General features: G+C 35.5%; 1 protein-coding gene across 1 annotated transcript in view; it reads left to right on the forward strand.

Moving 5' to 3' along the window:
• Positions 1 to 14,558, forward strand: part of STAG2 (STAG2 cohesin complex component) — an 87,379-nt gene that overhangs the window by 23,585 nt on the left and 49,236 nt on the right. Inside the window, exons 5-11 of the mRNA XM_040467983.1 lie at positions 1,047 to 1,051; positions 2,364 to 2,568; positions 4,718 to 4,869; positions 7,166 to 7,239; positions 8,592 to 8,715; positions 9,505 to 9,603; positions 9,734 to 9,813. Coding sequence (XP_040323917.1) covers positions 1,047 to 1,051; positions 2,364 to 2,568; positions 4,718 to 4,869; positions 7,166 to 7,239; positions 8,592 to 8,715; positions 9,505 to 9,603; positions 9,734 to 9,813 — 739 coding nt within the window. The remainder of the gene's footprint in view (positions 1 to 1,046; positions 1,052 to 2,363; positions 2,569 to 4,717; positions 4,870 to 7,165; positions 7,240 to 8,591; positions 8,716 to 9,504; positions 9,604 to 9,733; positions 9,814 to 14,558) is intronic.

Genomic DNA, 14,558 nt, shown 5'->3' on the forward strand with positions numbered 1-14,558 from the left:
CTGCGCCCCCCCCCCCCCCCAACCACCATGGTCAAAAATAGGCATGTAACTTTGCCCCACCCCCCCTAACTATTATAATAGCCTACTCTTCCCTGGAAGCTTTACCAGTGAACGGTCGATTAACAAACATTTGTATGTTATATACCATATTCTTATAATAAAGTAAGGTAGAGGAAAGAAAATGTTACTAAGAAAATAAATTTACAGTACTATACATATGTTATTGAAGAAAATCCATGTATAAGTGGACCCGTACAGTTCAAACCCATGTTGTTTAAGGGTCAGTTCTCTATACATTATTTAGAATATCTTTTATGTTTCAAATATGAGTAATAAGAACAATGCAAATAAAAAAACACTAGCTTAGACTTGAGTGAATTCTTTATCACAGTGATGTCTTTGAAGTATTGTTACCAATAAAGACAGATTTACTATAATGTAAGCTCCTTCAGGGCAGGGTTCACAGCTGCATTCCAGGACCAGCAGGTTTACTCTTCAAAACTTGTCGCTGTGGATTTTCAAGTAGAAAGTCTGGTCTAATTTGAGTTTTACTTGATCATTTTTTTTCTTGCTTACTGTGATGAAGGAGCTTTCAACTATCATTCTAAAAGATAGACAAGATTTGTTTAAAAAGACTTTGATGATCACTAAGTGCTATTAATCAGTCTCCAAGTAGTTGAGAGGTAATTATGAGTAATGGTATTACAGCAGTCCCTCCCCGCCCCCCACTCCTTCCTTTATCCCCGGGGGATACATTCCAAGATCTCCAGTGGATGCCTGAAGCCACAAATAGTACCAGACCCTATATATTCTATATTTTTTCTATGTATACATACCTGTGATAAAGTTTAATTTATTAATTAGACAGAATAAGAGATTAACAATAACTCACAATAAAACAGAACAATTCTAACACTATACTGTAATAAAAGTTACATGATTGTAGTCTGTCTCTCTCAAAATATCTTGTGCTGTACTCACCCTTATGATGATGTGAGATGACAAAATTACCTACATGATGAGGTGAAGTGGGGTGAGTGACATAGGTGTTGTGACATAGTGTTAGGCTACTATTGACCTTCTGACAATACCTCAGAAGAAAGATCATCTGCTCTTGGATGGAGGTTGACTGTGGGTAACTGAAAGGTGGAAAATGAAACTGGATAATGGTGGGAGGGACTACTTTATTTTAACTTACTAATATCAAAATGTTTTAGTGAGAACCTTCTTACTAAAGGGAAATAGCTATTTGAGATAAGAATCCTGAAATCTGATTTGAAAGTATCTGCAAACTAACAACAATTAAGATGATACAGTTCATTGTAGCCACTAAATGATTTAATCAGATAATATGGAAGAAAGGTTTTTTCTGGAATATTAGGATCTTGTTCTCAGATGAGAAATAATAGTTCAACTTCTATATGCCATGACCTAAAATTTAAAAAAAAAAATGTTTCTCTGATGACAAAATATAGGGGTGCCTGGCTGGCTCAGTTGGTAGAGCATGCAACTTTTGATCTTAGAGTTGTGAGTTCAAGCCCCCTTGTTGGGCGTGGAGTCTACTTAAGAAAAAAAATATATCATGGTTAAAAAATGTACTAAACTGTACCAGTAAAATGATCTAAAGTCTCTAGGATACTCTTGAAAGCAACTCTTACTTTTGGATGTTCTGTGGAGTATTGGCCTTCGTTTTTATTTTTTAAGGATTTGTTTTTAATGATTTATGGGGATTCTCAATGTAACTGCACTGGAGAATGCCCCATCTTTATGTAGAAGAAAACTCAAGTACCAGTCTTTCCAGGCTATACTAGCTATCTTTACATTTCTTTTAAAAATTATATCATTTAAAAAAAATAACTATGTCATTGTTTATGTCTTTTGACTGATGTCCTTGAAGCTAATGAAAATAAATATACATTGTAATCTTTTGATTATTTATAAATCATAACATCATTTAGACTGGCTGAGAGTATGATTTCATCATTTTTAATCCATTAAAAATAGAACATTGGTTTGATTTTTGCTATGCTTTTGTTTTAAAGAAATTTAATCAGTTTATCTTTGTTAATCAGAATAATGTTTTGCTTTGATGGGAGAACGTTTATATTTTTAACGTTGAGTAATGGTATATATTTTTATTAGTTAAAGTGAATTCAGAATATCCATTTTGGTCTTAAAGAGAAGTGTTCAAAGGTACCTCCACCTTTGCATATTCTCCTGCCTACTTTGAGGATTTAATGGAGAAGAAGGGTGAGGTAAAGGAGTCTATTTTCAGCTTTTGCCTAGGGAATTTCAAAGACAAGCGAAATTTTGTTAAATCATGTGTTTTAAATGAAATTCCTGTTTAAAATTTTTGTTTTTAGGATAGTGGAGACTATCCACTTACCATGGCTGGGCCTCAGTGGAAGAAGTTCAAATCCAGTTTTTGTGAATTCATTGGCGTATTAGTACGGCAGTGTCAGTATAGCATCATATATGATGAGTACATGATGGATACAGTCATTTCACTTCTTACAGGATTGTCTGACTCACAAGTCAGAGCATTTCGACATACAAGCACCCTGGCAGGTCAGTATTTAAAATTTTTTTGCGTATTTCTTTAGGTTAGAGATGAAAATCGTTTTCATTAATAGAAATGAAATAATCACACAAATTAATTTTGCTTGTAGAGTAACCATCAACAGGACACTCTTCCTCCACTCCCCCCCCTTGCCCCATGAATTACTGGGAATGCAATGATATTTTCAGTTTTGATTTTTAAAGGTATAGTTAGTATATATTGTGATTTTCTTGTGTTAAACCTACTTGATTGCTATGCCACAGAAGGGGAAAAGAAGTGGATAGGAATGTGTCATGTTTTTGAAAGACGTTTTATCAGGGAGAATATTGACAGCAAATTTGGGGAGACTGTCAGTCACTTTGGATATGTAGTCCTAATGACCCTTATTTTGTCTCTGATTATGCACTGTCCCTCCTGGTTTGATGGTCCTGGCAGGATCATGTTTATTCTTTAATCACGCCACAAAAGTTTATTTTATTTTATTTTTTTTTATGTTTCAGAGTAACTTTAGACTGAGCTAAATTCTTTGATTTTTGAAATGAGTTATATTTTTAAGCCTTACATAATTCTAGAACAGTGATTTTTGGTGTTGGTGTTTATAAAATCTTTTGGTTCCTCCTTTGTGCTAAAAGTAAAATTGTTGATATGCTATCACTGAATATGTACTTCTTGGTTTCAGTTGGAAAAAAATCAACTAGACTTTCATTGTTACTATAGTATTATAAGCCTTAATGCTAGAATATATGATTTCTGCAAAAATTTTTCATTCTTTAAGTGTGGGGATATTTTTATCCTTTATTTTCCTAAAGAATTAAAGGTACAATTAAAAACGTACTTTTGCTAAGTCTTCCATTTTCAAAAAATGCAGGTAATCTGAGGGAAGGGAGTAGAGGAAAAAAAATGCAGGCAATCTTTCTATAGGATTTTTGTTTTTAGATTGGAAGTCACAAAATAAGAATGTGTTCTTGCTCTATGAATTTAGGTAGTGTTTAATATTAAGAACTTGATGGCTAAAGTAAATGAAAATAAGTGTGATGACGTAAGGTGGATAATTTTAGATCAGAATAACAATCTGAGGGAATGAAATAGCTCTAAAGAGAAAATTGAGGATCCCTTTTAAAGACACCCAGTAGCCACAAATTAAGATTTAGTTTTGTGCTGTTCTATTATGCAATGAGAAGTAGTCTGGAGTAAACTAAAAAACGCATAAAATGGTGAGATAGTAGTTTTAAATCACAGTAAGTCTGGTCTCAGGAGCCAGGGTTCGGTAACAGAAGGTGGGAATCTGGAGGAAGTGTAATAAAAAGCACTTTATTTAAAAACATTTTTTTTTAATGTTTGTTTATTTTTGAGAGAGAGAGTACAAGAGGGGGAGGGACAGAGAAAGAGGGAGACACAGTTTTACACACTATAGTTTGACATGAGCACTCAGATTGCTTCTCCCTTTGGTTATGGAGATCGCTAAATGACTGCTATATGAAGCAAAATTTACTTAGAAGGTGAAATATCTCTGAAAAAGATCATAGGGGACACAGTTTAGAGTAGTGGGATATGAGCATAGTCTAAAGTCAGATTACCTGGTTTTTTAAAAGTTTATTTTTGACAGAGAGAGAGACAGAGACAGAGACAGAGCACGAGTGGGGGAGGGGCAGATAGAGAAAGGGAGACACAGAATCTGAAGCAGGCCCCCTCAGGCTCTGAGCTGTCAGCACCGGGACTCAAACTCCTGGACTGTAAGATCATGACCTGAGCCAAAGTCAGATGTGTAACGGACTGAGCCACCCGGGTGCCCCAGATTGCCTAGTTTTGGATACTGGTTTAACTACTTATATGAACTGTATAATACCAGGCATATTCCTTAATCTCCCTGGCCTTCAGTTTCCTCGTGAATGAAATGGGGATACTTGACTTTGAGAGCTGTTGTGAGGTTTAGGAGATAATCCATGAAAAGTACTGTAACATAGGTAACTGACATAGTAAGTATTCAGTACACATTAGCTGTTGTTTATTTTGTTGTTGTCATTTGTAGCAGCTGTATATTTCTTTTCTGTTAGAAGCAGAACAGCCCATTTTGTCCTTAATTTCTCTTAACTTGATATTAAATTGTAAAATTTTGCATCTGTGAAACTAATTTCAACATTTTCCATTTAAAAATAGCTATGAAGTTGATGACAGCTTTGGTGAATGTGGCACTAAATCTTAGCATTAATATGGATAACACACAAAGACAGTATGAGGCAGAACGGAATAAAATGATTGGAAAACGAGCCAATGAGAGGCTAGAACTCCTGCTACAGAAGCGGAAGGAGGTAAACTTTTGTGTTGAGTTTTTTTTAATGCTATTTATTTATTTATTTATTTATCAAGAGCGAGAGAGAGAGAATGCGCACATGCACGTGTGTGAGCTTGAGCGAGGAGGGTCAGAGAGAGCGAGTCCTAAGCAGTCTCTGCACTGTAGTGTGCAGCGCTACACAGAGCTGGAGCTCATGAACTGTGAAGCCATGACGTGAGCTAAAGTCAAGAGTTAGATGCTTTATTGATTGAGCACCCAGATGCCCCTGTATTAAATATTTAATCTGTTAATCCATGACCAACGTGGCCACCGTGAATTATCATATAACTTTGCAAGTTCATCAAACTTTTGGGAATGACTTAAATTTAAATAACATTTCAGGTTGTTTAAATGTCCAGTTCGGTTGACTGTGCAAGCCAGCAGTACCTTTTGCATGCATTTTCTTTTCTGTGTGGACTAGGATTAAGAGTTCAAGGTTTTAAGTAAGGAGTCCTGGCCATTCAGACAAGTTGTTTTAAGCCTTAGTATTTATCTCTGCCATGAAAATGTCTCTGTTAACTTCTTCCCCAAGCTTGTTGTTAGAATGAATTCAGGTTTTACTTCTGTGACATCACTGTGAAAAATTACTTATGGGCTATTCATGGTGTCTCAATTGCTGCCCTTTTTTTTTTTTTTTTTGGTAGTATAGGAGGGCAGTTAGCATTAACAACTGACCGCCAAATTTAACTTTGAATGAGGAGACTATTTTTCAGCCTTAAAAATTTTTTTTTAATGTTTATTTTTGCGCGAAAGACACAGAGGGTGAGCAGGGGAGGGGCACAGAGAGAGAGGGAGACACAGAATCCGAAGCAGGCTCCAGGCTTGGCGCTGTCAGCACAGAGCTTGACGTGGGGCTCGAACTCACAAGCCGCAAGATCTTGACCTGCGCCAAAGTTGAACACATAACCGACTGAGCCACCCAGGCACCCCCTAAATAAAATATTTTAATGTTGTTTGTGATTTTAAATTCCTCCTTCATTAGTGATACATATTTTGCTGTCTGATATTTGTGATGTTTGTGCTCATTTCTAATATGCAAGATCTGATGTTTTAGAAGTGTTAGTAATGCAGTTGAGTTAATATTTGCCATGGTAATCCATAAATTCCTACTTGATTTTGACATATTTGGGGTTGGTAGTAGCTACAATTTTAGTTGATTATTTTTGGGATAGTCAATAACTTTAAAATGTCCTGACTCAACAAAAGCCTCAAAATCTTGTCCATATTTTCCCCCTACCTAAATTCATCTTTTTTGTATAGTTTGAAATGGAAGAATTGACCTTTTTGCCCCTTAATTTAGATAATAACGTTCATCAGATTTATTAGGTAAACATAATGCATGTCTTAGGCCTTGAAATTATGGTCCAATTCTTGGACATTATTTTAAGATTGTGAGCATAGAAACGAGTGGATATAGGTAAAAGGATTTTGAGATTAAAATTCCTGTACAGGTATAAGATATTAATACTTCTAGGTTAGGGTTAAGTTTTTGACCACCTTGTACATTTGACTATTTATCTGTGCTAATGAATATAAGAAGCACATGCCCTTATTAGCATTATTTGGAAATGCAAGAATGTATTTATAAAAGAAAAAAATACATTTTACAAAAGCACAGAACATAATCTAAAAGCTCATTGATACTTAAACTGTGAAAGATTTTTCTCCTCTCAAGCTCTGAAACAATTTTGTCTTCATTCTCAAACTCTGAATTGAAAAATAATGGGAGTAGATAAGTAAACTAAGATTTTAAAATGTTTACTTGATTATTTAAGGTGCGATTTGTTTCCTTCAAAAGAATTTAGCAGGGAGATTCATTTTTACTAAGTTATTTTACTCAAATATCTTTTGTTCTTTGAACAAGCACTGTAACATTTCTTTTTCTGATGATTATGACCAAGATAATGAAATAATGTTAGGCTTTTTTCATATGAACATACATGTTCTATAATAGGTGATACGTGTGATAATAAATTACTTCACAGATTCTTATGTGCCTTTTTACAGTGGAAATTTGTGACCCTTAGAAAAGGCTAATCTACCAGGTAAACATTAAAAGCCACGTCAAATATTCTAGGTATCAAGGGACTTTGGCTACCTGATCTACAGCAGCTGTTAATTTTTGTGTATGGTTACTGTTGTCTAGCAGAATTAAAAATTAGATTTAATTACCAAAATACTGGGGAGACCTGCATTTGTACTTGTAACAACTTCTAGAAGTTCTTTTCATTGTCCTTCCTTACAATTGAAAAGAAATGATGTATTCTTTTCAGCTTCAGGAAAATCAAGACGAGATAGAAAATATGATGAATGCAATATTTAAGGGAGTGTTTGTACATAGATACCGGTAAGTCAGGACATTTTTTCTATGTAATTCTTTTTTTTATAGAGTTTAAATTTATTCATTTATTCTAAGAGAGAGAGAGAGCACACAAATGCACACGGGAGCTAGTGGCAGAGAGAGAGGGAGAGAATCCCAAGTAGGCTCTGTGCTGTCAGCGTGCAGCCTGATGCAGGGCTTGATCTCATGAACCGCCAGATCATGACCTGAGCCAATATCAAGAAATCAAGAGTCAGATGTTTAACTGACTGAGCCACCCAGGCGCCCTCGATGTAATTCTTTTTTCCTATTCAAGTTTGGGTATTTAGTGGTTTAGGCAGTATAAATCAGTGGAAGGAGCACTGGAACAAGATCAGTGTTAGAAGGTAAGGTCTTCCACTGACACTGATTGAGCTACTCGATAGTCAAGTTATTTAACTGCTCTGAAGTTGATGTTTTCTCTCTGAAAAATGGGGTAATGTGCTTGACTTATAGCTGCCCAGCAGATGGAAGCTACTTCTATGATTAGGACTCAGAGCACAGAATACTTCATTGCCTTTGGATGTACTATGTTAATAGAAACTATGCATGACAATTCTGGGCTCTACTGTTTTGCGTGTCAGTGGGAAAGTTTGGATAGATTTAAGGGTTTTTTTTGTTCATTTTGTTTTGTTTTGTTTTGAATGAGCAGAGGAAAGAAATAGGTAATCTTATCACCATTTCTCCTCTAACCTATTTAAATGTTGGTCGCATTTTTATTCAACTTCTCCCTCACTTCCTCAACTTGTCAATTATTGAATTACTTCCTTTGTAATGTCCCTTTGTCCATTTTTTCCTTTTTGTTTCTGGTGTCACCATTATCTTAGTCTATTCTCCCACCATTTCTCATACCTAGAGATTATTGAAGTTTTCCTAAAACATTCTTTTGTTGTTCTTCCTCTGCTCAGAAGCCTTCAGTAACTCACCAGTATCTATAGGCTGAATTCAAAATAAATTTAGTCTGACATTCAAATCCAAATTTAGCTTGGCCTCAATGTTATGTGTATCTAATTCTCTCCTGGAAAATTATGCTCTAACTAGACTAGTGTGCCTGCTGTTTTCTGAACACACTGTGCCCAGCAGGTGTGAGCAGAGGCTGGGATATGGCATGATATAAAAGGTGAGGGATTCAATTTTGTTTGTAGTTTTATTTAATTTTAAATATTCATGCGATGACTATTATGCTTTGCCAAATAGACTGTAAGCATTCAGGTGTCATGCATCAGTTCTACTTTTAAATCCCCAGTAATCCATAAAGGTATTTGGCATCTCTTGACTAAATCACAAATCCTGTTGCTGTAGTGGCACTAATATATGTAATTTTTCTTTCCTTCATTTAGTGATGCAATAGCTGAAATCCGAGCTATTTGCATTGAAGAAATTGGCATTTGGATGAAAATGTATAGTGATGCCTTTCTAAATGACAGTTATTTAAAGTATGTTGGTTGGACTATGCATGATAAGGTGAGATATGCTCTTATAGAATATTTGTGTACATATAGGCATAGCTATCTACAGCTCTCATTCGTGAGGAGTATCTGCGTATAGGTATGCCTGGGACCACATTCCTATAGGCCCCTCTCTTTTATTCTTTTCTATCTTTTCCATGAGAACATGGTCTCCTAGACTTTTAAATCTTGGCCACTGATTTGGACATCAATCTTGAATTACTTTTTATAGCGAAACATTAGAATCATGTATGAGGTGGTGGTCAGGCATTTCTTAGAGCATCCAGAAGAGTCCTTATTCTTAATATGTGAGTGCTAAATACTTTTAAAATTTTTCTAACTTTTCTTCTCTCTTTGATAAACACATATCTTTGACAGATTATAAATTACTTTGCCTTTGACCTTTTTTATTTTCTGTTTTTTGTTAATCTACCTTTCTCTCAGGCTACCTTTTCACTAGCCTTGAAGTTCTTAGCATACATCCTTTACAGATACTTTTTTTGAAGGAAAACCTGCTGTCAAATGTTCTACTATTGTCTTTCACGGTAGTATTGCTCTGAATAAGTTTTCAAAAAATTTTCATTTGACCTACAGAAATAGTAACCCAAAAGGTCTTTAGTCTTAAATGTATGTATTGATTTCTATTTTTGCATTATCAGGGATGAGAGGTTTTGAAAATGAAAGTTTTGGAGAATTGTATGGAAGATACTTAAATATTTAAAGTAGAAAATACTGTTTATGTCTTGAATATTCACGTTGAAGATATGTAGAGTTTTAATGCATTTTCTCCTCTTGTTTCATTTAGCAAGGTGAGGTAAGACTCAAATGTCTCACTGCTCTACAAGGGCTTTATTATAACAAAGAGCTTAATTCCAAACTGGAGCTTTTTACCAGTCGGTTCAAGGTTAGTATAACTTTAAGTTTTTAAAAATTACCTGTTGTTTGAAAATATTTTTCTCTAATTTTTACTTTATTTAAAAAAATTTTTTTTTCTAATTTTTACTTTAAAAATATCTTAATTTTTTTGTCCTTAGGATAGAATTGTATCTATGACCCTTGACAAAGAATATGATGTTGCAGTACAAGCAATAAAATTACTTACTCTTGTTTTACAGTAAGTATGTATTTATTGCATATTATTAATGTTCAGATGTTTAAATAAAACATTAGAGTATATAGTTTAAATTTATCTGGTTTTAAATTTTAATTACTTAAGTCACAGAATTTTTACAGCTAGAAGTTTAATTTTCTCACGTAAGGTTGTAGAAACAGGAAGAGGAAACCATTAGAGTAGAATATTTTAACTGAGCTAGGAATTCATGTGTTCCCATTCTGATGGCCAGTTTCCTTTCCATTTCACTGTCTTAGGTGCCCTTGAAATAAAGTTAAACACTTGAGTATATTAAATATGCCTATTATATTTTGTCACTCTTTTAGAAAATAGTATTTACTGAAATTTCTCTGTGAACAATCTGAATTTAAAACATTCTTTTATGCATTTAACCTCCCCCCCCCCCCCCGCCCCGGGTGGGGGGCATTAAGGAGGGCACTTTTTCAGATGAGCACTGGGTTCTACCTCTGAAGCCAAGACTATGGCTATGTTGACTAACTTGAGAGTAAAAAAAAAAAAGAGAAAGACTAAAAAAGAAAATTTTATTATGTTCAAATGTAATAGTGATGCAATATTTTTTCCTTTTTAGAAAAATTTACCATCATATTTTAAAAAATTTGTTTTTTAATGTTTTTTGTATTTGAGAGAGAGAGAGCATGCACATGAGCAGGGCAGGGGCAGGGAGAGGGAGAAACAGAATCCGAAGCAGTCTCCAGGCTCTGAGCTGTTAGCACAGAGCCCGACACAGGGCTTGAACTCCCGAACCGTGAGATCATGACTTGAGCCGAGGTCGGATGCTTAACCGACTGAGCCACCCAGGTGCCCCTAAAATGTTTAATTGAAGTGTAGTTGACATAATATTAAATTAGTTTCAGGTATACAACATAGTATTTCAAAAATAATATATATTATGAAACGCTCACCACAATATGTATATCATAGTATTATTAACTATATTCCCTATGATATACTTTTCATCCTTGTCACTTACTTTATTACTGAAAATTTGTTCCTCTTAATCCCTTCATCCATTTTGCCCATTTGCCCCACTCCCCTCCCCTTTGGCACAGGGGTTCATTTTCTCCACAACCTCACCAACACTGTTGTCTTTTTGATACTAGCCATTCTGACTGTTGTGAAGTAATACCTCATTGTGGTTTTGATTTGTATTTCCCTGATGATTAGTGATGTTGACCGTCTTTTCATTTGTTTGTTGGTCATCTGTATGTCTTTGTAAAAATGTCTGTTCAGGTCCTCTGTCCAGTTTTTAATCAGATGTTTTTGGTATTGAGTTGTATGAGTTCTTTATAGATGAAAACAGTATGGTGGTTCCTCAAAAAACTAAAAATAGAAGTACCATAGGATCCAGTAATTCCACTACTGGGTATTTACCTAAAGAAAATGGAAACACTAATTCAAACAGATATATGTCCCTCTATGTTTATTGGAGTATTATTTACAATAGCCAAGTTTAAGAAGCAGGTAATCTGTCCCATCAAAAGATGAAGGATAAGATACGGTGTACACATGTACACACACACACAGGAATATTACTCAGCCAATAAAAATTTACAATTTTAAACATTTTTTAAGTGTATAGTTTAGAGGCCTTTAGTATGTTTATTTTGTTGTGAAGCCATCACCATTATCCATCTCCAGAACTATTTTTATCATCCCATACTGAAACTCTCTACCCATTAAACACTAACGCCCTATTCCTTCATTCCCCCCCAGCCCCTGGTGACCACGGTTCTACTTTCTATCTCTATAAATTAGACTATTTTAGGAAACTCCTATAACTGGAATCACATAGTATTTGTAATTTTGTATCTGGCTTATTTCACTTAGCATAATGTCTTGAGTTTATTCATGTTATAACATGTATCAGGATTTCATTTACTTTTGAGGCTTAGTAATATTCCATTGTATGTTTATGCCACATTTTGTTTACCCATTCATCTGTCAGTGGACATTTAGTTTGTTAGCATGATCCAAATAATAATTGCAAAATGAGGGGCGCCTGGGTGGCGCAGTCGGTTAAGCGTCCGACTTCAACCAGGTCACGATCTCACGGTCCGTGAGTTCGAGCCCCGCGTCGGGCTCTGGGCTGATGGCTCGGAGCCTGGAGCCTGTTTCCGATTCTGTGTCTCCCTCTCTCTCTGCCCCTCGCCCGTTCATGCTCTGTCTCTCTCTGTCCCAAAAATAAATAAACGTTGAAAAAAAAAAATTAAAAAAAAAAAATTGCAAAATGATTTTTTTAACGTACCATGCTAATTCTGACACTCGTATGGAAAATTCATCATGTAATGGTAGCCAGTGAAGCTGTGATAAAAACATTTAGTGAGTGATGACTGCCCAGTATTATTTTTAAAAAAGGATATTCTTTGTTCATTCTAAGATTATGTTCTTTCCTTTTTTTTTTAACCTTTTTTTTGAGAGCGAGCGAGCGAGCATGGGGGAGGGGCTGAGGGAAAAGGTGAGAATTTTTCGCAGGTTCCATGCCCAGATCTCACGACCCTGAGATCACGACCTGAGCTGAAATCAGGAGTTGGATGCTTAACCAATTGAGCGACCCAGGCGCCCCCCAAAATAAATTATTTTTTACCTATGTCCACAAATGGCTGGAAGTGATTTGGTTAAAATTAGCATTGCCTAGGACTCCCAATAAAATTCTCCCCCTCCTCTTTCTAAACTCTTTTATTGGCATATAACCGACTGAGCCACCCAGGCACCCCTGCGCAGTATCATTTTAAGTCATATTGTAGAACCATAGTAATTTTTAGATTTCAGTACTGGTGTGTGAATAGACTGTGATTAGTAGCAGAGAATAAAGAATAGAGACAAGCACAAATGAGTCAGGGAACCTAGTATAGGGTGAGGGTGACATTTTCCTATAAGAAAATAAATGGTTAAAAAAAAATGGTTTTGTGACAACTAGGTTCTATTTGGGGAAAAATAAAATCGGATTCCCATCCCATTCCTTATACAAAAGCAATTTCCATATGCAAATGCAAATAAGTGAAACCATTCAAGTACTAGATGAAAACCTGGGGGAGATTAAACATTTTCATTTGATATGTAAAATGACTGAGCAAGATCTTTCAGAGCTTGACATAAAACCTAGACATAACAAAAATCATTGAATTAATTACATAAAAAATTTTAAATGTCTGTATGACATAAAATACCACAAACTCAGAGAACCAATGACAGATTGGGCAAAATACTTTTTTATCAGAGGAGTTAATTTCAGTAAATCAATTTAAAGAATAGAAACCCAAGAATAGTTCAGAGTCAGGAAACCAAATCATGGGCAGAAAAGAAAATAAAAATTTAAACATATGAAAAGATGTTGAGCCACATATAGAGACAAGTATATTAAAATGAGATCATTTTTTTAACCTGTCATTTGACAGATATACAAAAGTGTTTGCTAATACACTATTTTGTTAAAGCTGTGCAAAAACAGGTCCTTAAACATTATTGATGTGACTATAAATTGATACAACCTTTTTGGGAAGAAGCTTGACAGTATCTATGTTCAAAATTTTAGTTGCTCACATTCTATAACATAGCATTATTTATAATAGAATTAAAAAAATGTTTATTTTTTTAAAAAAAAATTTTTTTTTTCAACGTTTATTTATTTTTGGGACAGAGAGAGACAGAGCATGAACGGGGGAGGGGCAGAGAGAGAGGAAGACACAGAATCGGAAACAGGCTCCAGGCTCTGAGCCATCAGCCCAGAGCCTGACACGGGGCTCGAACTCACGGACCGCGAGATCGTGACCTGGCTGAAGTCGGACGCTTAACCGACTGCGCCACCCAGGCGCCCCAAAAAAAATGTTTATTATTGAGAGGGAGAGAGAGCGTGCGAACAGGGGCAAGGGGAGGGAGAGAGAGAGAGTCCCAAGCAGGCAGCACATGAGCTAGCCTGACATGAGCCTGACATGAGCCTGGGTCTCACGAACAGTGAGCTCATGACCTAAGCTGAAATCAAGAGTAGGATGCATAACTGACTGAGCCACCCAGGCACCCCAGAATAGAATTTTTGATATGGCCTAAATGATTATCAATAGAGGAAGAATTAAATTAATATGTAAGATAATAGCTGTTTTGAGCATTCTTAACTATTGCATTTTCTTTTTTAGTTCAACTTAAAAATTATAAATATTGTATACGTTATGAAAGTATTGAAATAATTCTGAAATAAATAAGAAAGTAATAGTACTCTACATGTATTTCCGTAGCTTCTCCCTTCCTCTGTAACACCTTACGGATATCTTTCAATATTTTTTTAAAGGATAATAGCCATTTAGTTGATTCAGCTATTACATACTTCATCACTGGAACTTGTCAGGAGCATTCCTTCTCAAACAGTTAAAATGAGTGAACTACTGCACATTGATTTGAGTCAGTGTATATATATTTTTTAATTATAAAATGACCCAAGTGGGGGCGCCTGGGTGGCTCAGTGGGTTGAGCATCCGACTTTGTTCAGGTCATGATCTCGCAGTTAGTGAGTTCAAACCCCGTGTCGGGGTCTGTGCTGACAGCTCAGAGCCTGGAGCCTGTTTCAGATTCTGTGTCTTCATCTTTCTCTGCCCTTCCCCTGCTCGCATTCTGTCTCCCTTTCTCAAAAATAAATAAACATTAAAAAATTAAAGAAAATGACCCAAATGGTTTTTCCAATAATGATTCAGTATTATACATGGAGTAAGTCAAAATGCTTTTGAAACTTGAATTGT

This window comes from Herpailurus yagouaroundi, unplaced genomic scaffold (assembly GCF_014898765.1).
Source record: "Herpailurus yagouaroundi ecotype Mexico unplaced genomic scaffold, PumYag 67641, whole genome shotgun sequence".
Taxonomy (NCBI): Eukaryota; Metazoa; Chordata; class Mammalia; order Carnivora; family Felidae; genus Herpailurus; species Herpailurus yagouaroundi.